The 26084-nt window shown below is 48.9% G+C and overlaps 2 protein-coding genes across 2 annotated transcripts in view; one reads left to right on the top strand and one right to left on the bottom strand.

Moving 5' to 3' along the window:
- The window catches only part of LOC132526214 (protein tyrosine phosphatase type IVA 1-like), an 82039-nt gene that overhangs the window by 6261 nt on the left and 49694 nt on the right, over positions 1-26084 (bottom strand). The window lies entirely within an intron of this gene.
- The window catches only part of ME3 (malic enzyme 3), a 200500-nt gene that overhangs the window by 132520 nt on the left and 41896 nt on the right, over positions 1-26084 (top strand). Inside the window, exons 5-7 of the mRNA XM_060160176.1 lie at positions 2415-2490; positions 12933-13094; positions 22506-22609. Coding sequence (XP_060016159.1) covers positions 2415-2490; positions 12933-13094; positions 22506-22609 — 342 coding nt within the window. The remainder of the gene's footprint in view (positions 1-2414; positions 2491-12932; positions 13095-22505; positions 22610-26084) is intronic.

Genomic DNA, 26084 nt, shown 5'->3' with positions numbered 1-26084 from the left:
TCCCATATGCCGTGGAGCGGCTGGGCCTGTGGGGCATGGCCGCTGGGCCTGCGCATCTGGAGCCTGTGCTCCACAGGGGGAGAGGCCACAGCGATGAGAGGCCCGCGTACCGCAAAAAAAACCCAAAGAAAACAAACAAAAAAAAAGAGAGTGGAGTCGCAGAAGCCAGAGGTTGGGTGGGGAGTGGTTTAAAGTGTCAGATGCTGCTGAGAAGCCAAAGGACATGGGGACTAGAAAGCTGCTGCCATTTAGGGACGTGGACGTCATCGGTGGCCTTGGCAAGAGCAGTGTTGGCAGCACGATATTAAGAAAGACATGTTTCGGGGAAGATGAAAAAATGGAGGTGGCCAGTGTAGACAATACTCTCAAGATATTTGGCTATGGAAGGAAGGAGAGAGAGAGAACAGTCTCGACAAGGAGCGTGAAAGTCAAGAGTAGTTTGGGCTTTGGTGGTATTTTTCTTGTTTTGTTTACACTTTTTATCATGGAAAATGTCTGACATGTATAAAGTAAGCAGACTATTATAATGGACCTCTCTGTACCCTACATTCTGTGAATTCTAGATTATTTTGTTCCTCAGAAGAGTAAGTTTTGTTCTAGGAAGGACTTAACTTGGCCAGACTCAAATTCCAAACTCTGTCCCTACGGGTCTGCAGCAATGGAAATCTCTGCTGGGTTCTTTCAGCGTTCAGCTGCAGCTTTTTTTTTCTTTTTTCTTTTTTTGCCAGGCCCTTGGGTATGCATACCTGAGTGGTCAGCCAGTGATTTGGGCAGGTTTTACACACAGACTTGGAAGTTCATCCTCTCTGCATCTCCTTCCCTTCCAGAATTTTCCCCTTCACTTCCTGACTGCTCTTCCAGCTCCAGCTCACTTCTCTGACACCTCAAGCTAGTAAGACTTTGGCTTTCTGCGGCCCCAAGTTGCTTGCAGATTAGACCGCTCTCAGGAAAAAGCTGCAAATTTGCAGATCTCAAAGGATCTAATTCCTCCTTTCGAAGGTAGATTCCCGTCCGGTGTCTGCCTGTTTTTGGCCAACTTCCATTGCCTTAATTTAAAATAATTTTGTAACGTAACAATAACAATAAATTGTTTAACAGTTAACCATCTCATCATTGTTATCTGCAGAAATGTTATTCTGTCCAAGTGACTCTGTCACTACCAGAAGCCGGAAGCTTTTAAGATGATGGACTTGGGCATATTTTAGAGCTAATGGAAAATCTAGTAGAGTGAGAGATTGAGAAAGACAGAGAGCGGGAGGAGGGATCATCAACGGTGTGAGGCTCTGTAATTTTCACTGGAACAAGAGGAATGAGGAGGTTGGCTGTAGATGCAGAAGTTTGTAGATTCATTGGTGGGAAACTGACAGAGATGCTTCCTGTGACATCAGAGACAAGGTCACTAGGGCAGTGCGGGGGGGAAGGGTGAGGCAGTTGGAGGTTTGAGAACAGAGGATTTTGAAACAGTCTTTGCAAAGAGTGAATTTTGACCAGAGAAACTCTGTAGGCACAGAGGCTGGTCAGTACTGAGAGTCTGTGTGGGCTGACAGGGATGAGTGGATGGGGGCACTGATCAGTCTGCCCTGTAGTAGGATTGTTTCCATCTGCCTTCGGCTGCCTGGGTGGAGATGCACAGGGAGCAGAAAGTGGGTTTCCTCAAGGGCTGAGAGTTTTACAAACCTGGTGAGACCAAAGAGCGGGGCCATGGGTGTTTACAGTATTGACGAGGGCATGACTTAAGTAATGGGTCACAAAATTCAGTAACTGTTAATAACTGTTAACTGCTAATAAACTGTTGAGTAAGATATGTCTCATCCTCCTACCCTTACAAATATACCTTCATGATGGTCTGGAAGGCCAAGTTTGAATTTAGAATTCTCAGACTCTAAAACTGGCTCAAGGCTGGCAGCGCCCCTCTCTTCCTATCCCCAGCTCCATCCCCCACTGCAAGAGGCCATGTGTATGAGTGTCTGGACATCACAACCCACACATCCAAGTACCAGTCATAGCGCCAGGCTTAGGGATCCACCCACTGCAGTGTAGTCTGTACTTGGAAGGAGGGACCCAGAGAAAAGGCTCACAGAGTCCCTTAAAGCAGCCTTCAGACCACTCAGTCAGAGAATTCTGGGGTCCTGTGTGCCTAATCTAGAGAGGGGAAGGAAGGTACAGGCTCTGTGAACACAGGCTCCGGGTGGGTACATCCCTCGGCCCCATGGACCTCCTTGCCCTCTGGAGGGGAAGAGTTGGAGGAAAACCAGAGCAGGGCTCTCTAACATTGCTGGGGCTTTGGGCAGGGATCCCTTTTGCCCAGGTCTATGGCTAAAATTAACTGATGCAATGATACACAGTACTTGTAGTCTTTGCTCTGTTCCTAGTCTGACTGGTTTCTCTGTGTGTATGTGTTTTTCTTTTCCCAGTGGGCTGTTTATCACCATTCATGACAAGGGCCATCTTGCAACAATGCTGAACTCTTGGCCAGAAGATAATATTAAGGTATGGCCCTGTTTTCTTTGATATTGCTCTATTGTTGCTCCTTTCAGCCTGGACTAGAGTCATTCTCAGCTATGAAATGGGCCATTACAACACTGAAGGCAAGACACTGCATCCCTTCCCCAGGCCCAGACCATAGACCAGTTACAGCCGAGCACAAATGCACCACAGAGTAAAGACTTGTATTAACCAGGCATCCGTGTGAAAATGTCTAGTAGTAGTAGTAGTAGTGCATGTATTGAGTACCTGCTGAATACACACACTGCCAGTTTCCATGGTGGATTCAGGGAAAAATCCAACATAGACCCTCTTCTCAAGTGGCTGACTTTTCATGAGGAAAATAAGACAGAGACACAAAAGATTAACAGGTGGAAACTGATCAGAGATAAACAAGGCACACTGAAGAGCTGGGGGTGTTCAAGGAGGCCAAGATTACTTTTAGCCTGAAGGGGATCTGGGAAGACTTAGTGGAAGAGGTGACATTGGAGCAAGGCCTTGAGTTGAGAGGTAGAGTTTGGACGGTCTGGCGTTGGAGGGACTAAGATAGAGGGCAGGGACATTCTGCACCAAGAGAAAAGGTTTATGATGAGCGATGTCTTCACACCTGGCCGTACACTGCAGTGTATGTGTTGGGCGGGGGGGAAGGGACGCATATGCAGAGTGGCAGAAATGAACCTGGCACTGTTTCCTGGAGCATCAATTTTGCTTGAAACATTTAAGGAAACTTTTTTATATGTAACAAACAGGATATAATATAGAATGCAAAATTGGTGAAGCTTTGTAGAAACGTGTTAGCCTCTGGCTGTGTCCCCAGATCTCCTCCTGTCATGGGGACTTCTATGGAAGAGTTTCAGGGACTCCGGATTCTAAGATCATTGTCACTTCTGCAAACAAACGGGTGAAGCAAAATTACAGAACATCTTCTGGCTGCTTGGTGAGGGCATTTCTGGCACTCGAGCGGGGGAGTGGTTGGACCTGACCAAGCCCAGTCTATGTACCTCTCGGGGCAATGCTGGAAGGCTGAGATTGTTTGCTCTCAGGCCCTCCCTCTCTCCGTCCCTGCCAGTTCCCTGGGCCACCTCTATCCACCAGGCATTGAGTACAACTTCTCTCTACCAACCTCTCCTTGTGTCCCACCCGCTTCTGTCCCTCTCGGGGGTGTGGCGACATTCAGAACCAGAGCCAGTAGGGCAAGACCTTGGCTCTCGGCAGCCAGGCCTGAGCCACAGCTGAGGCCCTTGGACTCCAGTCCTGGCCTCAGTGAAGAGCTCAATTCGTACATCTCTGTCTGGGTGTGATGTGCCCTGTGCTCTTCTTCCTGCCTATCTGCTTAGACTCTGGTTACATGCAAGCCTTGGCCCTGCAAGTTTTGGTCCCAGTCCCAGAAGAAGCAAGTTTCCAAGGTGTGTCTAGGATGAATCTATAATAAAATCTTGAGCACATTACAGGAAACCAGCTCACTCGATGGGAAGTTAACTCCAGCCTTCCCATGCTCTGAGGTCCTACAGACTAATCTTTCCTCCTTCCTGGATGGTTCAGCCGTGGTGAAACTTGTCCGCAGTAGGCACTCAGTAGATGCTTGCTGAGTTGAATGAACCCAGTAGGTGGACACAATGAACATCTTCCAGGTTATCAGGCCCTGTGCCAGGAGCAGGGAGATGGGGTCTGCACTAACATCTATGGTGCCTCCGTGCAAGCTATGAGGAATTAAAAAATAAGATGAAAAGACACCCCCTTTTAACCAGTAAGAGAAAAGCACTGCTTCCTCCAGGCTGGCACCTGGAGCATTGGGCTGGATTTCAGGTCCCCATCACTCCTCTTGTCAGGGCGTAACTTTACAAAACTGCACCCAGGACTCTGCTTTGAGGAGTGTAGACCCCGACCCCACATTGCTTCACTCTGACTGGGAAATCAAGATACGAATTCAAAATAGAACCTTGGCTGCGAAGTATCCGTGGGCTTCAGCCAACATATTCTGAGAAGCTTCTAAGTTCTAAGTGTCTCCAGAGAGATGGAGATGCACCTGTTGTGATTTTAGAGAAAGAGAAATGAGGGCTTTGGGGTCACCCTGGGAGAGGTGGAACTCGGCAGGCCTCAAACAAGGAGAAGTAGCCAGAGCCTCCAGGAAAAGCATAAGTTTCATGAGTAGATATCTGGGCCAGTGCATCTAATTCAGTTGCATTCAACAGCCATTTAGTAACATCTGTTCTATAGGAGTTCTCTGGGGGGCTCAGGGATAAAGAAGGTGCACAGGCCCAACCTCAAGGAGCTTGCAGGCTAGTTAGAGAGACCGACCTGGAAACAATTACAGTAGACTGTCTGTGCTGCTGAAGACAGGAGCCTGAGGATGAGGAGCAAACAGGGTGACTTGTTGGCCACTCACCCTGCAGTACCCCAGAGTGGACGGGTGAATGCCTGGGGCCACCTCTCCCCCTCCACCCTATACTCCTGTTTCACTTTGGAGGAGGCCAGAGGTCAGTCTCAGAAACTATGTAGAAGAGTCAGCTCTGGCTTTGCAACCAGGCAGACCTGAGTTCTGGTCTTGAATCTTCCATTTACCTGCTGTGTGTGCGGATAACCTCTCTGATCTCACAACAGGAAATTGTGAGGATTAACTATGATAAAGTCTGTACAACACTGAAGGGCACGTGAATGGACACTGTCATTGCTGGAGGTGGACAAGGCGGCTGTAGCACACACAGCAGTGCAGGGAAGAGGCTGCAGACGCCCAAGGGTGGCCGAGGACGGGGTCCCCTTACCAGAGAACCACAGACCACAAAAGGGCAGCCAGTCAATTTGGTCCCTAGAGATGTTTGATTTAAAGTGACTTTTGAAAAGCAAATTCTTTCATTAGGGAAAGGCTTCCCTGAGCTAACTCCCTCCTAAATCCCTACAGCAGAGTCTGGCTTCACCCCAAATTTCAGAAACATGTAGCCTCGGTGTGAACTCTAGACCCAGTCCCTTTTCTATAATCTTCATAGACCCCAAGTTCATCTGACCCCAAAGTGCCTTAGTCAAAGGGGAATTAATGGGACATTTGGCCAAAAATTCTGAATGGAGATCTTCCAGGCACAGAACATTCTGGAACCCACCGTGTTTTATATCCTCTTCTCACAGTGGCTGGGGTCAAAGCAAAGCTGGAGGGAAAACTGTCTAAGGAGACCTGGACCCAAAAAAGGCCAAGAGTTTTTAATTCTGAATCTGTGTTGTGAACAGTGTTTACTGGCGTCCTGTTTAGATTCCTTGTGGCACCTTGGCTGGTCTTATTAGCAATAAAGTCCATTTTTAAAAAATGAAACAAATTTTAGCAGCTGAAAAGGAATTCTTTGAAAAAACTCACCTTAATGATTTTAGTATTACTTTTTCATGTTATTATATTAATTTTATATGCTGTAGCTCAAGTGAGAGCAGCTGTCCCATTTAAAATTTGATCATCTTATCTGCAAATACAATTTTTAAAAACATTGAGAGTCATATAATTGGTAGAAGGATTTTTTGTTAAATTCCCTGGGTGTTTGTGGGGGGTGTTTTCTTAAATTGTCTTAGAGGGGAAGTACGTTCTTTTATTCATCTTTGGATCAACAGAACCTATTTAGCATAGCGACTGATATACAAAAGATAATAAATAAAAGTTTGTTGAATAAAAAAATAAAGTGACTTTTGAAAAATTTGAATTCGTGGACAACATTTTAAAATTAAGAGACTTCATTTGAAAAAACAAATTTTTTTAAACCCTGGATTTCTGACTTCTCTAGAAAAACTGGGAGCTCTGAATACGGGGCGCATAGTTTGGCATGTGTACAAGTCAAATAGGACTGATCACGTTGCCCCTAGTCTCTACCCTGCCCCATCACCGGCCTTTTTCAGGACGGTCCTTCTCTCTCACTCCAGGGCTGCCCTTTCAAAGGTTCAGCATGTTCTAAGCCACAGTTTTTCTTGTTTATTGGTGTGTTTTCTCCAGTTACCTTTAAAAGAGGAGATGAAGAACTCCTTCCCTACGTAGGGAATCTCTGCTCATTAACCCTTTCATGGTACTCTGGTGCTAATGGAGACTCCCCTTCAGTATTTCACTTGATTTTCACACTGTGACCAGAGTGGGGTAAGGAGTGCTTCTGAAACCCCCCAGGTGGGTCTTGGAGAAGCGGTAGGGTAGGGGCGTGACTTTTCTCAGATGAGCAAGCTGGTGTTAAGTGGTACCCACAGTCGTCCACAAGTAACTGATGATGCCACCCAGGGCCCTGCTGCTGAGCCATCGCTTCCCCAGCTTCTGAATAGGGCAGGCAGGCAGAGTTTTGCAAGGCACAGGTATCTCTGGACCTTGATGTTGTTGGCTGGAGGGGAGGGGTAGTTCAGAGAAGCTTCTGAAACAACTCAGAAGATAAAAGCTGAGTTTCTGTGGCTTCCCAGCCAGAAAGCGGAACTGCAGACTGAGATGTAATAGGAGTAGGCTGTGAGGGAAGTGAGGCCAAAGCTCAGGTCTTGGGGACCATGAGGTTTTGGGGGCCCCTCTTGCTCAGGGAGGACAGGCCAGCCTGGCCCACCCAGAGCTTTCCAGCATAAATCACAAAGGGGAGTGAGAACTGCTTTTCTGACTCTTTCCCACAGAGACCATTTCCCGGAGTCAGGAGGAATGGTCAGCTCAGAAAAGCCCTCCTCCCCAAGAGCTTTCCCAAGGTCCTAAATCTCTCCTTCATCCCAGTCCCAGCAGCTTTGGGAAGGAGTTGCTGGGAGGTGGCCGAATACGGGAGCCAAAGGAGCATCCCCTGCCTCTGGGCACCAGCCACTTGGGCCTTTAAACTTGGACCAGATGTTAGTGCTAAGTGCCTGCCTGTCATGCACACGCCCACTATAGGTTAAACCCCACTCGGGGTCAGCAGTTGGATTTCCTGGGAAACATTCTCTGAGATGGAGATTGGCATATCAGGCAGTGCTCTTGGGATCAACACATCTAGGAGGAAAGGAAGCAGGACAGGGAAAAGGGAGAGAGGTTGGGCTACGTGGGAGCCATTGGAAGACCCAGCTGGGCGCGCTAGGAGGCTCATGAGCGGGGATGGTCCTTCAGAGTCATCCTGAGCTGGGCCAAGGGATCTGGGCCTTGGTAGCCCTGCATCCATCATTCATTGGTTGTGGGCTGCTGCCCTGGGAACGGGATGTGACTTTGGTCAAGGTGGCTCTCTTCAGTTGAGGAAGGTCTCAGAATAGGCTCATAGCTGAGGGTACCACTGGGGGAATAATCCCTTCGTTCCTAAAAGGGGAATCTGGGCGGCACACCAGAGGCACACCTCACCAGCATTCTGCTAAGTGCTCCACACAGACTAACTCACTGACTTCTCCCAGTGACCCTCCAAGAGGCAGGGGTTGTTCTCATCCCCATTATATAGACAAAGAAGCTGAGAGGTTAGCTCAGCTTTGCTCATGAGGGATGGAACCAAGATTTGAGACCACGGACTGTGCATTATTTATGTTGTGGAGAGAGAAAAAAGGAGGAGGAAAGGGAAAGATAAGCGGGAAGGAAGGCACAGCAGGAGGAAGGGGAGGGCCTCACACACAGTGCTATGGGCAGCCCATGCCCAGAGCTCCAAGTCCAGGGAAACCAGAGCCAGAGCAAGCAAGGAGGCGTGATCCTCCGATCAGTCCTGGGTCAGCCCCATTGGGTCCACCCAGGCTGAGGGAGGTGGCAGTAAGTCAGAAGCTAGGCAGGCAGAGAAAGAATGGGCCGCACCATCCCTCAGTCGTCTGAATCTCCTCCTCGCCATCTGAAATACTACAGAGGGGTTATGAGTTGTAAAAGCCATCCTAACAAGGAAACTGTGAGCCAGTCCACTGGTAGCTATTGCTGGGCTCTAAAACCCCAGGGTGCTGCTCAAGTTTGCCCTCAGCCTTTTGACCCCGACTTCTCCAGTGACCCACAGCTCTAGCTCCACTGACGTCACGAAAAACAGGATGCAGCATCTTCTCTCTGAACTTGCTCATCTACTCCAGTTCTGAATTCAGTCCCATGGAGAAGAGCCTTTGCTCTCTGTGTTGGATCTATGACATTGTCCATCAGTTACTGAGTTCATATCACATTGCAGGCCCCAGGCTAAGCGCTGAAGAATCAAAGAGGACAAGACCCTTTACTTGCCCTTAAAGAGTTGCTGTGAAAGACAAGGAAATATATATAACTATAATACAAGGAAGAAAGGGATAGGTGCTGTGGGAGAGGAAAATGCTATAGGAATGCAGAGTTGGGAGTGATAACTTCCAGAAGGGAAGCTTCATGGACGGAAGTGCCTCTTGAATCGTTCCTTGAAACATGCAAGGAAGGTAGGGTTTGGATCAAGGAGGTATAGGGGTTGAGGTGTAAAATGGCGTGTAGTCAAGAAAACACACACTTTATAAAGATTAACAGCGTTTCAGTTTGGATGGAGTGGGTAAAGGGGAAATTCAAAGAGCAGATCGGGCGTAGACCACGGAAGGCCTCAAATGTCAGTCGAGGATGTCTGAGCTTTACTTTATAGGCATCAGGAGCCATCGGAGGTTTGGAAGCAAGAACGTGACAAATCTGGGTGCGCTTTGGAAAAATGCAATGGAGTAGGTAGAATCCAAGAATAGAAAGACCAATCAGGGAACCACTAAAGTGGTCAAGTGAGACGCAGATGGGCTGGTCTAAGGTTAGCAATAGGGATGAAGATCATGAAACAGGTGAGAAAAATGGAAGCAGGTCAAATCAGCAGAACTTGGTGACCAATTGACTGTGGTTGACTGATGACAGAAGAAGTCAAAGTAGATTGGGCAGTTTTGAGCCTGGGAGATAGGAGGTAACAGAGTGAGGGAGGACAGCAGAAGTGGAAAGTTGAGAAGGAGAGAAAGGGAAAAGCAGATTCATTTGGGAAAGGACTTGGAGGATTGGAGAGGACTATTGGACATCCAAGTGGCAATCTGGCAGATGGTGAGCTGTAAGTGTTTGCTTAGAGGTGACAGTATTTGCCATTGGAATGAACGACAATGTCAAGGTTAGAATGCGGTTGAGTTTCTCATGGCCAGACTTTCTTAAAAGCTGCCAAGGTCTCCCCTTGGTTTCCTTTTCATTCACTCATTTAACAGATATAATTGTTGCATGGCCTTTCTATGGTGAAGCTGAACTAAAGCCAGACGAAACAATTAAAAATTCTACTATGTAATCTTTGCCCCCAATACTAACCATCAATATAATCATACAAGCAGTGACCATTTGCCAATCACTTACAAGGCACCAGGCGCCTGGTTAAAATGAGACACTTATTATTTCATTTCATCTTTACAACAAGCTGACGAGTTAGACATTATTATTATTCCCATTTTATGGAAAATTAAAACTCAGAAAAGTTATCTGATGACCCAAGATTACATATTGGTGGGTTATCAAGGAACCTAGATCCGAATACTGGTTATCAGACGCCAAAACCCCTGCCATTAACCTTTAGGCTATTTGGTGAGATTAAATGGACATTTTTTAAAATGTTAAATAAGACCCCAAATGCTGTCACCATCAGATTTTTAAATCGCACCTATGCAGGGCTTGGCAAGCAGTAGGTACTTAATAAATGTCTGCAGAAGGCAGGCAGGCAGACAGGAAGGTTGAGCAGGCCGGGTGCGTGGTAGATACAGCAAGCGCCAGGAGAAATCACATTGGGTTGTAACGGGCAGGATTTGCACTGCTGGAGAAAGAGCAGAAAGTGACAGGAATATAGAGGCTGAGAGGCTAGAGATTATTGGTGAATTCAGAGTGTGTCTGACGGGAGTGAGGCCAGTTCTGCTAGAGGGGGCAATTGTGTGCAGAGTTTCAGAAGGCATGTTGGGTTCCTGTCATGAAAGAGATAAGCCTTTTGGACTCTATTTTATGGACAGTTAGAAGTAACTAAAGGCCTTTGAGCCTGGTTGTGAAGCCGTTGCAATAATCCAGCCATTTAGCACTGCAGGATGGAGAGTGGATGACAGATGGAGGTGAGACATTCCCTCGGAGGAGTCAGGCGTGTAGTCAAGCACCTTTGGACATCCCCAGGCTGGGAGGGTGGCCCTGCAGAGCCCCGCTACCATCTTTTTTTTTGGCCATACTGCGAGGCAGGCGGGATCTTAGTTCCCCAGCCAGGAGTCGAACCCATGCCCCCTGCATTGGGAGCGTGGAGTCTTAACCTCCAAGGTGCCAGGGAAGTCCCCCCGCTACCATCTTGAAAGACCCCAGAGTTATAAGGAGAACACCCTGGAGTCGTAGCTGATTTCCTCTGTTGAACTCCGTGTCACTCACTGCCCCTCAGCAGAGAGAAATCTAAGAGAATGGGAACCAGAATAGGGAGGCTTTGATTAGGAGAGATGATAGAGAAATGCTCAGAGTTTGGGCACTCAGGTGTAGCGTGAAGGCACAGGCTTCACTGGGGAAGCTGCCAGCAGGGGGTCAGAGGCTGCGGAGAGGGTGGCACCAAGGTGGGACGGGACTTTGCCAAGAGCACAGGTGCTTTTTCCCAGCCCAGCCGGGTTGTAGAAAGAGCCCTGAACCAGGTACCTGAAGCCTGATTAGAATCTCGACTTGCCACATACACAAGCAAGGTGCCCCTGGTAAGTCATCTGATATTTCTAAGATAACTGATGTGGAAACATCCAGCACAGTGCCTGGCGGTTGGCTGATACTTAACAAATATGTACAGAGCATGAAGGTCCAGGAGCTTCAGTTTGCTCACCTGTGAAACACAGATAACTATCCCAGACGGGCCTCCCTGCCAGGGCGGGGGAGGAGCAAGTGAGATGCAGGACGGAGACACTCGCCCTGGAGGCAGGAGACCAATCTAAGGGGGACAGCACGACCTTCATGGGGCCGCTGCGCTCTCCAGAGCCCCCTTTCCAGCAGTGGAGGTGTGGCCTTACGAGTCTCTACACCTGTTTCTACCAAAAGGCAGCACAGCCCTGTGTGCTCTCACCCTGGGAGAGAGAAGATTCCACGGAGCCTGTTGGTGCTGGACCATAAACCCTCCCCAGAGGAGTGGGTCTTCATCTCTTTATCGCCAGTGCCCAGCTCACCACTGTACCTGCGTGGAGTAAACTGACCTCTGCGGTGCCCACGGCACCACGCTTGGGGCCAACCAGGACAGCCACAGCTCAGAGCTGGTCCTAAGTCCTGACCCAAAGCTGGTTCCAGTGGAGGGCTGGGTGGCCCCATAAACTCCACTCATTTAGAGATGGAGGGAACCAGTGCTGGAGAGCCAGTTGAGGTGACCTGTAAACAGCTTCACCGTCACCCTGGTGGGTTCTTCTTGGATTGACATTCAGGGCGCCTTGTAGTCTGACTTTCCATTCTCTCCTTTCGTGGGACCTGAACCCACACACACAGCCTACATTCCCCCCACTTCTACCCTGAACCTTAATTTCCTTTTGCATCAAATACTTTTCTCCCCAGCTGTACCCCTAATGGATAATCTCCACCTGTCCAAGATGTGGCACGTGTGTCCCCTCACCTAAGAAAGGTTATCCTTACAGGAAGTACCTCTCCCTTCTCTCAGTCTCTGCTGCCCTTGAGCTGCCCTCACACCTTCCCCCCAGAGTCAGTATAACTATACATGTTCCATCTCTCTTTTGCCCATTAGTCCTTTAGAGGGCTGGGTCCACGCATTCTTGTTTTTATAGATGAGCAAACTGAACCTCCTTCCCCCAGGATTTGGCACACTGTCTTTTGCAAAGCAGGTGTTTCATAAAGATGTATTAAATGAATGAATGAGGGAATGAATAGCCATCATTATCATATGATTATTTCTGTCATCACTATCAGCTCCATCAGCATCTGTTAATTCACAGTAGGTAAGCCTGGAACCAGTACTATGTCTAGTACCTACTATGCCTTCTGTGATTTTTTGCCAAAACACAAAGATAATCCCAGTACAGCTTGAGAGCCCTCCTGGTTTCCCGTGGAATAGTGACCCTAGCAGACGTCACAAGGAGCTCTGCTTTTTGCAGATTGGATTTATTATACCCCGGAACAGGGCGGAGAGCACATATATGGGTCTCTAAACCCTGGGGCTGTAGTAGCAGCATCAACACTTGTTTTATTATCTCCTTTCATTCTGCCTTCCCTCCCTGTCCCCAGCCCCAGAGCTCAAGCTGAGAGAGTCTGCTTAATTTCTTTGAGGGAGAATGACTCCGTGTGGGTTCCCTCCAGCTGTTCCTGCAGGAACAGAACCTCGGAATGCAGGCCGGTGTCTTTCCATCATCTCACCTCGGCGGGGTTTCTCTCCAGCCCTGCCAGAAAGGGGAGGGGATGGGGGAAGGGCCCGCCACCTGCAGTTGAAAGCATCCTTTGGCCTTGTCCCAGACAAGCTGTTTCATCCCGCAGCAGAGGCGGTGGGCGTCCAGTCGACAGGCCTGACGTGCTGTACAAACAAGCACTTTGTCACAGGAGGTGCTGTCCCTGATTGACGGCGTCCTGCTTTGTCTTTCAGGCTGTGGTGGTGACTGATGGGGAGCGCATCCTGGGCCTGGGAGACCTGGGCTGCTACGGCATGGGCATCCCCGTGGGCAAGCTGGCCCTGTACACGGCGTGCGGAGGCGTCAACCCGCAGCAGTGCCTCCCTGTCCTGCTGGATGTGGGCACCAACAACGAGGTAACGCGCTGCCTGGGCCGGGAGCCAGAGGGTGGCAGCTGGGATGGCGTGGGGAGCACCTCTGTGTGGTGGTTCTGTTTACAAAGCATCAGGCCATTTCATTCTGGGGTCCCCGCTGCCAGGACACCTCCCCTACATGGCTGTGATGCCAGGACCTCTCTCCTCCCTGGTTGCCCATCCCACTCTCCCAGTCCCATCCTCTCCCCCCAGCCACTGCTGGGTCTTCTTGCTCCCCTACCTCCTGCCAAGGTACCCCCTGGGCGGGCTTTCTGTGCTTCCTTGTCCCGTGTCCCTAGGCAGCTTCCATTGCCCTCATGGCCTCTCTCTGATCCATTAGTGAAGAAAGACGCTGAGGCGAGAGTGCCTGCTGGGCTGTGTTTTTTCAGCATTTTAGAGGCCAGCTACCCCCATAAAAGGCTTAAAACTCAAAGCACCAGGACCAAGGGCTGAAATGTCTGGATCAGGCAGATGAGGAATCCTGCAAACCCAGGGAGAGAAACTGACCCGAGCTGTGGCTGAGAGCCACCTGCAGGCTTCCAGGAGGTTTAGGATTTAAGGAGCTCAAACCCCAGCCAAGAGTTTGCTCTGGGTACCACCACTCTGGGTCACGGTGTTTGTGCATGTCTGCAGTTCTCAGCTCTGTGTCTCTGTATCATGAACATAAAAGAATTTCTTCTTGGTGATATTTATCTCTGGGTTTAAAATCAGTGCATGTCCATCTGAGAAAAACGTTTTCTCATGTTCATTGAAAAAACTCCAGAGAAGTATTAAAAATAAAATATTAGTCACAGAGCCAGTAATAATCATTGTTTACAATTTGGGATATTTCTTTCCAGCCTTATCCCTCTGAAACGTTTATTAAAAACAAAATTAAGTTTATATTGCATATACAGTTTTGTATCCTGCCTTTTTAGGTGTAATGTATGTCATGAGTTTTCTCCCAGATCACTAGCCATTATTCCACAAGGTCATTTTCATAGCTGCCTGGCGTATCACAATTCACATAAGAAACCCTCCACTCTTGGACATTTAGGTTGTTTCTAGTCTTCTTGCAAATATAATTGTGCTGTGATACCCATTTTTGCAGATCAGTCTTTCCATCTCTGGTGATTTCCCAAGGATAAATTCCTAGAAAAGGAAATATTGAAGCAAAGGGAATGGTCCTTTTTTAGATTCTCGATTCATAGTGTCAAAAAGCTTATACTTATTTGCATTCTGAGTTGATCTTTCTCTAGAAAACTTGTTGTGACTCTGCATGGCCTCCTTCCTCCCTGGATGCCACACAACATCCTCATTTCTAAACAAGAACAAGCACTGTGGCCTCTAATGAGAAGTGATGCTTATTCAGGCTTCATCCACAGATACGGTCAAATGAAGGAGCAGCAGACAGACCTGGCTTCAGAGCTGAGAACTCACGGGGGTGGGAGGGGGAGGAGGGAGGACAAGAAGAGCACGCGAAGTGCTTGCCCGGCAAGCAGGGACCCTGGTCCCAGTACCCCTGACAGCCGGGTGAGTCCCTGTACCTGTCTAGATACCATCCCCTTCTGGTACAATTAGGGCCTGGACCAGAAAGTTACTAGGTATTCTCCCACCGCTAAATCTCTTCTCTATATGCCTCCCCACCAGCCTAGGAGAAGGGAGGCTGCGTGGTGATACAGCCTTATAGCTGCTCATTAAGACCCATCTTCAAGGTCTGCTCTGCACTGTGGTTCCCCTCCCCAGCCACACGCCTGGGTTTTGCTGAAATTGTCCCTCAGCCACAAAGGCCATGTGTGGAACCGCACAAACGTGGATGAGTATAGCAAACTTTGTGTTAGTTATTATTCCCATCCATCACCTACTGCCATGTTCCAACTGGATTTGTTTGAGACCATCTCTCTCTCTCTCTCTCTCTCTCTCTCTCTCTCTCTCTCTCTCTCTCTCTCTCCAAAAAGCTGGCTCTAGGCAAGAAGTGGAACGACTTGAGACTGATTCTTAGGCCATTGCATCCCTTGGGAGGGTGTTGGTTGCCTCTAGCAGATGCCTTAGATCCTTTATCATTGAAGGTCCAGCACTCAGCAATGATGTGCTAAAGTTTAGAGTTAGTGCCAGCTTGTAGCAAACCCACCAGAAAAGATGGTGAGAAACTCTGAGTAATCAGGGCCAGGCCCTTTTCACAGACCACCCTGTTTCAGCCTGACAATAACCCTGTGAGTGGAGCTCAGTTATTACCCTCTTTTTACAGCTGAGGAAACTGAGGCCCAGAGAGATTAATTGGCCCAAGAAGATCTGCTGGAAGTGGCAGGAGTGGGTCCTAATCCACATGAGCGCTCCTCTCCCCACACCATACCACACTGCCTGCCCGGGTTTTTGTTGCTTTATGAGTAAAGATTATGTCTTGACTTTTAGAATTTTTATTACTAAAGTAACTTTAAAACATTATTCAAAATTTTAAAAGGAGAAGGAAATGGCATTTCTCCCACTATGCTGCATTTGTGCTCCTATCTGCTGTTTCTCTGTGCGTATACATAGACGTAGATACAGTATTACCTAATTAATCATACTGTGCCCCTAATTTTGTTCTGATTTCTTCAATGAAGATTATTTTGTGAGCACTTTCTCTTTACTTATTTTTTTAAAGTTTATGAAGTGTTTAGTAGGTGTCAGGCATTCTGCTAGGCTGAGGGAGATAAACGAGAGCCAGGCGTGGGTGGAATCTTTTAGTTGTCAGTGTTTCAACGCTGTCACCTAATCGATCATTTTAATGGCTCCTGTGTTACGTCTCCTCAAAGTGTCTGCTTCTCCCCCCTGGGGCTTTCGGCCTCTGCCTCAGCTCTCCCTCCTGGGTGTGGAAGGGAGAGAGTTTTGGAAGGACCAGAGGATTCCCCAGCTGAGGGGACAGGGCACAGCCTGACCTGCCATGCAACACCACAGACGAGAGAGAAAGCAGTGTTCTCCATGTCCAGTAAGACCTATGCCAGCACCTGCAATGGCCAGGCATAGTTCTGGGCACTTGTATATTTCAATCTCTCTTTTTTTTTTTTTAATATTATTATTACTTTTTTTTGGCTGCGTCGGGTCTTAGTTGGGGCATGCAGGATCTTCGTCCAGGCACGCAGGATCTTTATTGTTGGGGTGCATGGGCTCTTTGTTGCAGCGCTCGGGCTTCTCTCCACTTGTGGCTTGCATGTTTTCTCTCTCTAGTTGTGGCACGTGGGCTTAGTTGCCGCGTGGCATGTGGGATCTTAGTTCCCCGACCAGGGATGGTACCCGCCTCCCCTGCATTGGAAGATGGATTCTTTACCACTGGACCACCGGGGAAGTCCCTCAATCTCATTTCGTTCTCACACCAACTGTATGAGATATTGTTCTCCCCTTTTTACAGATGAGGGAACTGAGATCGACACACGTTAACTACTTACTTCAGGTCACACAGCTCTAAGTGTTGGAGCTGGGACTTGAACCCTGGTCTCTCTGGCACCAGAGTGGCCTTGTCTACTGTGGCACACTGCTCTAAGATGTCAAGTGTTTGTGTCACAGACTGGGTAATGAAGACTGAGAAAGTAGGTGTTTCACACAGTCTGTGTTCCATGGACACTCAGGATCAAACTAGGGCACACCGATGCCATTTTCACAGCCCTCCCCCGCAAAGAAAGGTGAACTCCCGCCAGACCTTCTTCAAGAAAGTTACAAAGAGGCCAACATTGGGAAGACGGAAGACAATGATTTCTGTCTTTTCAAATGCATTGACTATGTGATCTTCCACACTAGAGTTCTTTTTAAAAAATGATCAGTTTGCAAGATTTTTCCCCTAGAAGTCTGGGGGCACATCTCTCACCCAGAGCAAGACACAACAACAGGAGAGGGAGGTTCTGCCTTGCAGCTTCCGTCTTACGTGGCAGTGCAGGGAGGGTTGCTGCTGTGAAGGCTTTAGTTTCAGAACAACTAGACCATCTGTGTGTATGTCTCTATAAAAAACTTCTGAGGCAAAAGGAGCTTTAATCAGAGTCAAAGAAAACACCCCTCCAGGTTTCCTGTTGAAGGAAAACATCTGCTATCTACAGCCCTGAAACTCTGAGTCACTTTTACCTGCCGACACCAAGGAGGTTTGGAAAAATAAATATGTGAGACGTGATCCCAGGAAGGAGGGACATCCCGTGATGAAGTTCCAAAGGGCCAGGGGGAGGGAGCCCCGCCCAGTTAGACAGGGCACCTGCTCCGGCCCTCCCTCCCTTGTGTCTGTGTGTGGATTGATTTGTACATCTTGTTTCATATACACACAGCAGAGTCACAGACTGTTCACGTTAGATATCATACTTACTAGATATTATATATAAATACTTCTCACTCAACCCCCTCGTTTCACATGGGAAAAGGGGCCCCAGGGCAGAAATGGCTTCTGCCAGGTTTGAGTCCAAGCCCAGTGCTTGGCCCACTCTGTGCTAAAGGTTCTGTGGGACAACCCAGGGCTTGGCTTCTCCTGCGGAAGTCTTGAGCCTCAGTGGATTTTCCTCTCAAGGAGGTGATGTGAAAGTCTCTGTGGAAATGACTAAAGAGGGGGATGGAGGGGACAGATCATCAACAGAGCCTGGTAGACTGTGCCTTGGGTGTTACTGGTTGCTGAGGCAGCATGGGATCGCCCACAGAGCTGGGTATGGAAGGGTTCCTTCCACCTGGCAAGACTGTCTTTATCGCAGCTCATAAATAGTCAGCATTCACCCGTGTTGCCATCGGGCACAGGCTCTCTGTGCACATGTGACCAGTGAAGGGGCCCTTCCTAGGGTCTTTGTAGCTTACCCTTGGGCTTAACTGAGCTTCCAGAGAAATACATGGTGGGCATAACTGTCACCCAGAGGGGGAAAGTGCACCATGTCCACACCGTGAACCCAATCCCATTACCTCCCCAGACCCCCAGATGCTCTCTGAGTAACATCTTCATGTGCCCGTTGCTCTGCAAGATAAATATTTTTCCAGACCAAGAGGTTCGTCTCTCTTCCAGCTTAAACCCAGTGCTCAATGATATGGCAAGGGAAGACGAGCCAGCCATTTTGCTTTCTGTGACGTTTAGTCTGCAAGATTTTTCACCTTAGAAAGAGCCAGGCACACAGCCATGGAGGGTCTATTCAACTCCCACAGCGGAGGAGGAAGCTCTGGTTCATTTGCTCTGGATAGAGCCTTAACCTGAAGGCTTACTTAGTGCCAACGGGAGCTTGGCAACTACCTAGCAGAGGGGAAGCAGCAGGCTCAGAGGGGAGGAAGCTGATCCCGCCTGGGAAGACCCCTGCTCTAGAAGCTGCTTCCACCGAATTCGTTTTGTGACCTTAGGCAGTTCATTTAACCTTTCTGGGTCCCCAACACTCATTCGGAGGAAGCCGAACCAAGTGATTTCTAAGACTTCCCTAGTTCTTAATTCAGCATCTCCTTAGCCCAGTCCTAGAATAAACGCAACTCACATCAGTAAACACTTTTTAATGGCCTGCGATGCGCCGGCACTGCAAACATCACTAGGGAGATGCACATGAATAAGGACCCTTTCCTCAAAGAGCTTGCATGATGCAATAGAGATCATTACTATCCCTATTGGACAGAGAAGTAAAATGAAGCAGGGACAAGTGCCCAAAGTCGCAGAGCTAGTTAAGTGGCAGAGCCTGAATTCAAACCCAGGTGTGTCCGGTTCCAAAGCCCAGAGCCCCTTCTGATTCTAAAACCACACTGTCCTGAGGGTGCTCCGGGAGAGCATCTGACCAGGGCCACTGGGCCTGGCAATGCCCTTTCCTCTGCGGCACACTGCCTCCCAGCTTCAAGATTCCTTCTGCCTCTCTTGATGGGGTTACCAGATTTAGCAAAGAAAAATACAGGATGCAAGTTAAATTTAAATTTTGGATAAATAGCTAATCATTTTTTAACGTAAGTATGTTCCATGCAAAACTTGGGACATATTTATACTATATATATATATATATATATCTCCTATCTGAAATTCACATTTAACTGGGTGTCCTGTATTTTGTCTGGCAATACTGCCTTCTGAAAGCTTCTCTTTTTAACATTTATGTGAGGAAGTGCAGGATAGAGGAGGGCTGCCAGGGGAGGGTCCAGGCCAGTTCATAGTCCCACGCCTTGGTGGCAGTCATTCTTATAACCAATCACTCGGTGGGACGCAGGGCAGAATGTGGATTTCTTGTTCCATGTGGTACCAAGACAGTGTGGAAGCTCCACCCTCTGCTGTTTTTGAGAAGTCATTTTCCCTCCTGACAAAGGAAAGCCAGTTGGCTGGAGATGTGGACACGGTCTTTCCCCAGACCCCATTCAGGCTGTCACTGCTCCCCAGCCTGGTCTACAGGACCAGCTGGAACTTCCAGCCACTACTGGACTCTTCCAGGAGGACCAGGGAGGGGGTCAGGAGCCAAACCCACATTCCCTGGTCCCCACAATGTCAAATGATGGGGTGGAAAGGGCGCTGTCATGAGACCCAGTCAAAGCAAGGCTCAGTTTCAGCTTAGATATTTTCTGGCTGTGTGAGTTTGGGCAATTTATTTAAACCCTTGAACAACTCTACCTTCCTCATCTGTAAAATGGGCATGAGAGTATGTAAGACATAAGGATCAAACTACTTTGATTCAGAAGGAGTGAATTACCTGAAATTTCTGTACAAGTATGAGAAGCTATATTTTCGTGTCACCTCCATATAGAAACTTTCTTCCCAATTTTTTGGAGTGCTTAGTTTTGAAGTATTTCAGACATAAAACATTTTATTATAAATATTATAAAATATCAGGACTTTTTTTAAAAGCTTCTTATGGTCACCTTTATATCTCAGTAGTACCTCATTAGTGTTGACCTTTCATCTTAAGTGCAGATATACTGAGAAATTTTTGGAAAATCCTAAAATTCTTCAGTACCACTGGAGAATTGGACCTGCCCCAGAAACCGTGTATGCAGCACTGAGAAATCCACCCTTGGCAGCCTCATGCACTCCTGAACCAATCTGTGACTTGGAAACATTACAGATTATAATTTACCGTGGACCCTTTCACCTCTATAAGAACTAAAAAGTGAATATTTTCTGCAAATGCCAAGAGTTAGACTACTTTTATCATTTATGTGTATGCCCTTTGCAGGCTGTTCATATGTGTCAGACAGTTGAAATTGTGATATCTGTGCAATTTTGTATCCTGCTTTTTTCATTTTGAGTAATCTCATACACATTTGTCCAGGTGGCTGCATAGTCTTAAAAGCCACCAGTTTCAATGACTGCCTAGTTGTCCATCTAGGTGTTACATCATCATTTACTTCCTTGATCGCCCTTGGCTGGATGTTTGCTGCCTCTAAGTGACTTTTAGATGATCACTTTGAAAGTGGCCTGTGGAAGGGTAGGCACCATATATGTCCCACTCTCATCCTTTGGTCACACACGCACAACTGCCATGGCAGGGTCCTAAACAGTCTCAAGGATGCATAACCCAGGAGGCAAAGAGATTGGGAAAAGAAGTTTAGACCTTACTGTCTTTCTGATGTAGCCGTGTGGCTCCTTGGAGAAAGCCCTAAACCACCTCAGATTCTGTGGACCCAGAATTGGGGGTGAGGGGTTGAGAAGGCAGGTACTTCCTGGTCTTTTCTGTCCACTATACCTTGGCCCTGCCACCTCCTACAAGGCAATATGGAGCTAGAATGGTGTCCTAAGCAAGAAGGAGCCACCTGAGCAGCCTGGCTCGGTGGTTAAGACCATGGGCTCTGGAGCTGGCAGCCGTGAGTTTGAATCCAGATCCTTCCACTTACTAGCCCGAGAAAGAGGCGGCTGTTTAACCTCGCTGTGGCTTCCCCTCCCTCGGCAGTACCTGACACATTAGCAAACGCTGTGAAAGTCAAAGCTGCTGCCATTACTTTATAGCACGTTATGATTCCCAAAGCTCTTTCACGTGTATTATTTCATTTCCTCATCACGATCACCCTGTGCAGCTGGTATTCTGTCCCCATTTGACAGATGAGAAGAAGGCTCTGAGAGGTCACGTAATTTGCCTGAGATCACACAGCTTGTCAGTGGTGGAGGTGAGACTGGACTCTGAGCCCCTTGAGGGCAGGACCCATGACATCCTTGCTTCTGAATCCTGCAGGAGCAGTCCGGATGGAGATGACGATAACACAAAACCTTGACCCCAAGGAGCTCATCTTTGTGGCGGCAGAGACACAAAAATAGATACTTTCCAAATACCCGAAAACATAAAATTACTTCCTGTTTCTTAAACGCACCAGGGCACCAGGTACTTCTTCCTCCTTCTACCTCCAGCCCCCAACCTTTCTTTGTGCCGATTTCTAAGCCTGGAGAGCCCAGCCCACCGGGCAACATCTGCCCATCTTTTAAAGCCTGACCATTTCTTCCGTGTCACCATCCCCACCCGTTCCCCGGCGGGAATTACTCCACTCCTTCTCTGTGCTGCCAGGTGCCGTGCTTTGTGCCGAAGAAATGTCTCTAATCTGTAATAGAGTTTACTTACTCATCAGCCACCTGCATTAGGCCGTGAGCACCTTAGAGGCAGTGACCATCCCTTACCTACAAATTCCCCGACAGTCCTGATGGCAGCAGGCGTAGAGGGTCAGTAAATGTGTCGTGCACGAATAAGCCCGCTGATTTCTGCATAGGGGTGTGTGTGAGGAGTACAGAGAGGCGGGAGTGGTCATCAGACCAGGGCAGACAGAGAGGATGACCAAACAGCGTGTGAAAGCTGTGACAGAAGAGCTGCAGGAGGTGGAGTGGAGGGGCCACCTAACACAGGCCGGCATTAAGGTGGGCCTCTCTCTTGAATGGAAAGTTCTGGTTGTATCAGTCTATCCTTGTATCCCCAGGGACTAACACAATGCCAGGCACGTGGTAGGTATTCAGTAAGCTTTCACGGAAGGAAAGGAGGGAGGGAGGGAATGTTTTCTAATTTAAGTCCAGGTCAGTGACTTTGGACAAGACCCAGTACCTCAATCCAGATGTCGCCTGGGGTGATTCTCAGCACAGGCTGTTTTATCCCCCAGGGAGACATTTGGCAAAGTCTGCAGATCTTTTTTACTGTCACAACTGGGGGTGCTACTGACTTCAAGTGGGAAGAACCCAGAGACACTGCTAAGTATTCTGTCAATACAATATACGGGTCAAAGAACTGTCCAGGCCAAAACGTCCACAGTACCACTGTTGAGAAACCCTGAAATGAACCCAGAGCTGCGGCCAGAGGTTGGAAGACTGTATCAGAGAGTTCTGCTTGTTCAAAGCATCCTTGATTCCTAAAGTGTGGACCCCTGGGGGTCTACCCTCCATCAGTGGCTTGGCTTCCAGACCCTTCCAGAGACAGCACCTGGGGAGTGGGGAGCAGCCTCCTCCCTCCCACCCTCCTACCCTCCTTCCCGCTAACCCACGACACTTAACGGGACGGATGCTGTCTGTTGCAGGAGCTGCTCAGGGACCCTCTGTACATTGGCCTGAAGCACCGGCGCGTGCGTGGGCAGGAGTACGACGACCTTCTGGACGAGTTCATGCAGGCCGTGACGGACAAGTAAGTGGGTCAGCCTGTCCCCTGTGAAAGAGGCCTGTTAAGAGATAGCATGACTAAGTCAGCATGGGTTTTGCCAGAGATGCATGCTTTTCCGGGTGGTCCAAAAATTCCAACTTGACGCTGTGTACTCGGAAATCTCAAAGCCAAATGGGCTTGTTCTCTGGGAGAGTCTTTGGGAGCAGAGAAGGGAGGGGAGGGGATGACGGCTAGTTAAGTATCTGCTGTCCCGGGAGGAAAACCCCGTGGGCCGAGCTCTTCTAGGTTCCTGGCAGGAATAGGGATGCTGTTAGCAGCAGGGGAGAGAAGTGTGCCCTTCTGACGGAATGGCTTGGAAGGCAGCTGGCCACCTTAGTTGTCATTTTCCAGCTCCGAGGACCAGGCAGCATCAATGGGCCACCACAACAGGCCACACGGGCTGGGCCTGCGAGATTTACGAGGTGTCGTCTCTGCACGGGGGTGCACCACACTGACAGCTCCTGCCGCCCTGGCCTGCCCCATCTGTTTGCCATCATTGCCCCCCGCTTCCCCCGCTGAGGCTGGGATGACATGCTGGCTGTTCTCAAAACAGCCCCCCGCTCTCCCACGCTGAGTCTGACAGGCAAGTCAGTGAAAACTGTCTCAGCATCTCAGCAGGCCTCTGCAGACCCAGCAGGTCCCCTTCTCGCTTGAAAACCTCCAGCCTTTCTTGCTGTCCCAAGAGTGCGCAGGTAGGCAGAGCTGGTCTGGACGTCCTCGGCAAAGTACTTCATTGTCTGAGTTCAGCCACTTGAACCAGAGCGGTGGGCCGGAGAGAGAGCTGCTGTGGCCTCTGCAGCCCAGGCAGCCTCATCTGGGTGGGCTTTGGGGGTGGGCAAACCCACCCACACTTCCAGGTCATTGACCTTGGGCAGGTTACTAAACTTTAAAGTCTCCTTACCTGGATTCCTTATCTGGGGATAAGAAGGAAGCATTCGATCGTTGTTGTGTGTTTTGTTTTCATTTGTTAGGATGAGGGAAAGTAACACTGAAGTTATATGGGATGGGGATGGTCCTAGAGGAAGGATGAAGTTGGTAATGGAGTGTGGGGTGTGGAGGTAGGCATGCTGGTAAGCAAGTGGCCAAGAATCCAGTGCACACCTGGGAGCTTCGTCTTAGGTGGGAGCACAGAGCCCATCCACACAGAGGGAAGGCCACACTCTAGGCACAGATGCCGGCAGGTGGGTAGATGTTGAGGGGGTGTGCGTGAGAACCCCCTTGGAGGACAAGGTCATCTGCTGAGGGCGAGGATGGGGACAGAGGCTGTGGAGGTTTAAGGTGCAAGAGGTAAGAACTGGCATGTCCAAACTAGGGAACTAGAGGCTGGTTGCTGGCCTCCTGGAGGTTACTGATCATGAATTTAACTTAGGTCAGTTACACCTTTTCTGTGATTTTCTCTAGCCAGTTTCCACTGTCTGGATGCAGGGCAGGAAGAGACAGAGAGTAGGATTTAATCAGGGTTGGGATTTTGCCAGGCAAGAGGGAAAAAGAGAGAGAAAGGAGTTGAGAGTGTATTCAAGGGGATGGTTATAATGATGCAGCATGAGGCCTAGGCCGGGTGAGAAGGGACAGCTAAGGCCCTGCTGGAGAGGAGGGGTGAGGAACAGCGGTATGAGCAATGGACAGTAGGTCCTGATGAGGCTTGAGAATGATTGAGTTGGGTACCAGAGGGAATAAGCTGGAAAGAAAAGAGTAAATCAGAAAGTCAGGGGTTGGAAGCTGAGACTGTGAAGGAAGGGCTGCTATTGAGACACGACCACCAAAACAGCCAATTCGAGGGTCGGCTGCGTGAACCGAGGCGTATCATCTAGAACACGAGAGGTGACTGTCCTGCTTAATTCTCCCCCTTTTAGATCATCCCGAATATGACATTCAGTTCCAGACAAGATACTCTGAGGCTGGTAAATTACCTGAAGTGCCTTTGGAGAACCATAGCCACGGCAGTGACAGGAGCCAAAGGCTCGGCCTAGTGGGGAGAAGACGTAGGGACTGCTCTGTGGGTACCAGGGATGCGGTCCTCCCTCCAGAAGTCTGAAAGCTGTTCTTCCAGAGGAGGGACTGGACTTGTTTCTGTATACCCAGCCGGAGAAAAACCCATTGATAGAATGCTAAAGAAGGAGGCTTTCCGCTCAAAGTAAATCCAAGCTATCCCACAGTGCAGGGGACTCTGTGAGAACAAGTTCAAGTTCAGGTTGAGTGGCTTCTGGGGGAAGCCACTGTCACAGGAGAAAACGTAAGCATCAATTGTCCTTTAAGATGCCTCCCTGCCCCAGTGTTCTCTTCAGACCTCTTAAGATCCCTGCGTGGCTGGCAGGATAGGTTTTATGATTCCCATTTTGTAGAAGAGGAATATGAGGCTCTGAGAAGCAAGGAACCTGTCCCAGGTCCCGCAGCTTCCGACAGGACGGCAGATTGACCCTGAGTCTGCTGACTCCAAGGCCAGACTGCTTTCTACAATTACCTGTGGCTGACAAGAGAAGGGAATGAATTTGGCTTTGAGAGCCGGTTTTTTCCTTCCTGTTTCCAGGGCTCATTGCGTATCTAGCGAGTCAGTAGTCATTCCGTGATTCCCCACAGAGAAGCCGTGCTATTCGTGTGAGAAGGTTAAATAAACTAGGATGTAAGAGGCTCTTCAAATCATCATTAAAATCAGTTCACAGACACACTCACAGAGTATGCGTCAGCCAAGAGGAATGTGTCCTTAGGTGGAAAAGACAGGGGTTGACACTTGGTTGTTTTAACTTTCTAATAAGCTAAAGCAGATGTTTCTGTGGATACTGTAGTTGAGGAGTGAGCCAGTGTCCCAGGATCTCTTGGGAATATAGTAGCCCCGTGATGGAATGCCCGGCCGGGGCAGCGCTGGGTGAGTCAGCAACCCTGAGGCCAAACACGATGTGCTTTAAGAAAGAACCTTGGGAAACGTTGACTCCTGCCTTCAACATCCTGTCTCTTTCCAAATGTCCTGCAAGTAAAAGCTCCACCTTCTTGCCCCTGCCTGCTAATCGGGTGTTATCTTAAGATTTTTGGGGCCTGAAAAAAAGAGTCGCTGTAGCTCAGTTACTATCCTGGAGTTTGGCCACTGGGGAGAACCCACCGAGGCAAAAGGAATCTCCACATGCACCTGTGAACCACAGCAGTAAGTGTGTGTGTCCAGCTCAAAGCTAAGACACAGCCTGATGTTCCCGTGGCGAAGACCAGTCATTCCGTGCTTCCTGCTTTCCCTGCCGTGCACTGGGACCTGGAGCGTTGCCCCTGAGGGATAAGTTTTCCCTGATGGTTTCCACTTACATTTTTCATTTCTATTACTTACAGAAGAATGGACGGGAATGGTTCATTTTAAGATTGCACCTGGAGCCCCAGCTCTGTCTGATGGTTGGCCTGGGCTGGACAGACGTTTGACGTCAGCAAACTTTAGGCAGGCCATGAGAGGAAGCCACCCCCTTTCTCTAGTTCACCAAAC

Source organism: Lagenorhynchus albirostris, chromosome 9 (assembly GCF_949774975.1).
Source record: "Lagenorhynchus albirostris chromosome 9, mLagAlb1.1, whole genome shotgun sequence".
NCBI classification, from domain to species: Eukaryota; Metazoa; Chordata; class Mammalia; order Artiodactyla; family Delphinidae; genus Lagenorhynchus; species Lagenorhynchus albirostris.
The sequence above is the reverse complement of the archived record's forward strand: the minus strand, read 5'-3'. Positions and strand labels throughout refer to the sequence as shown.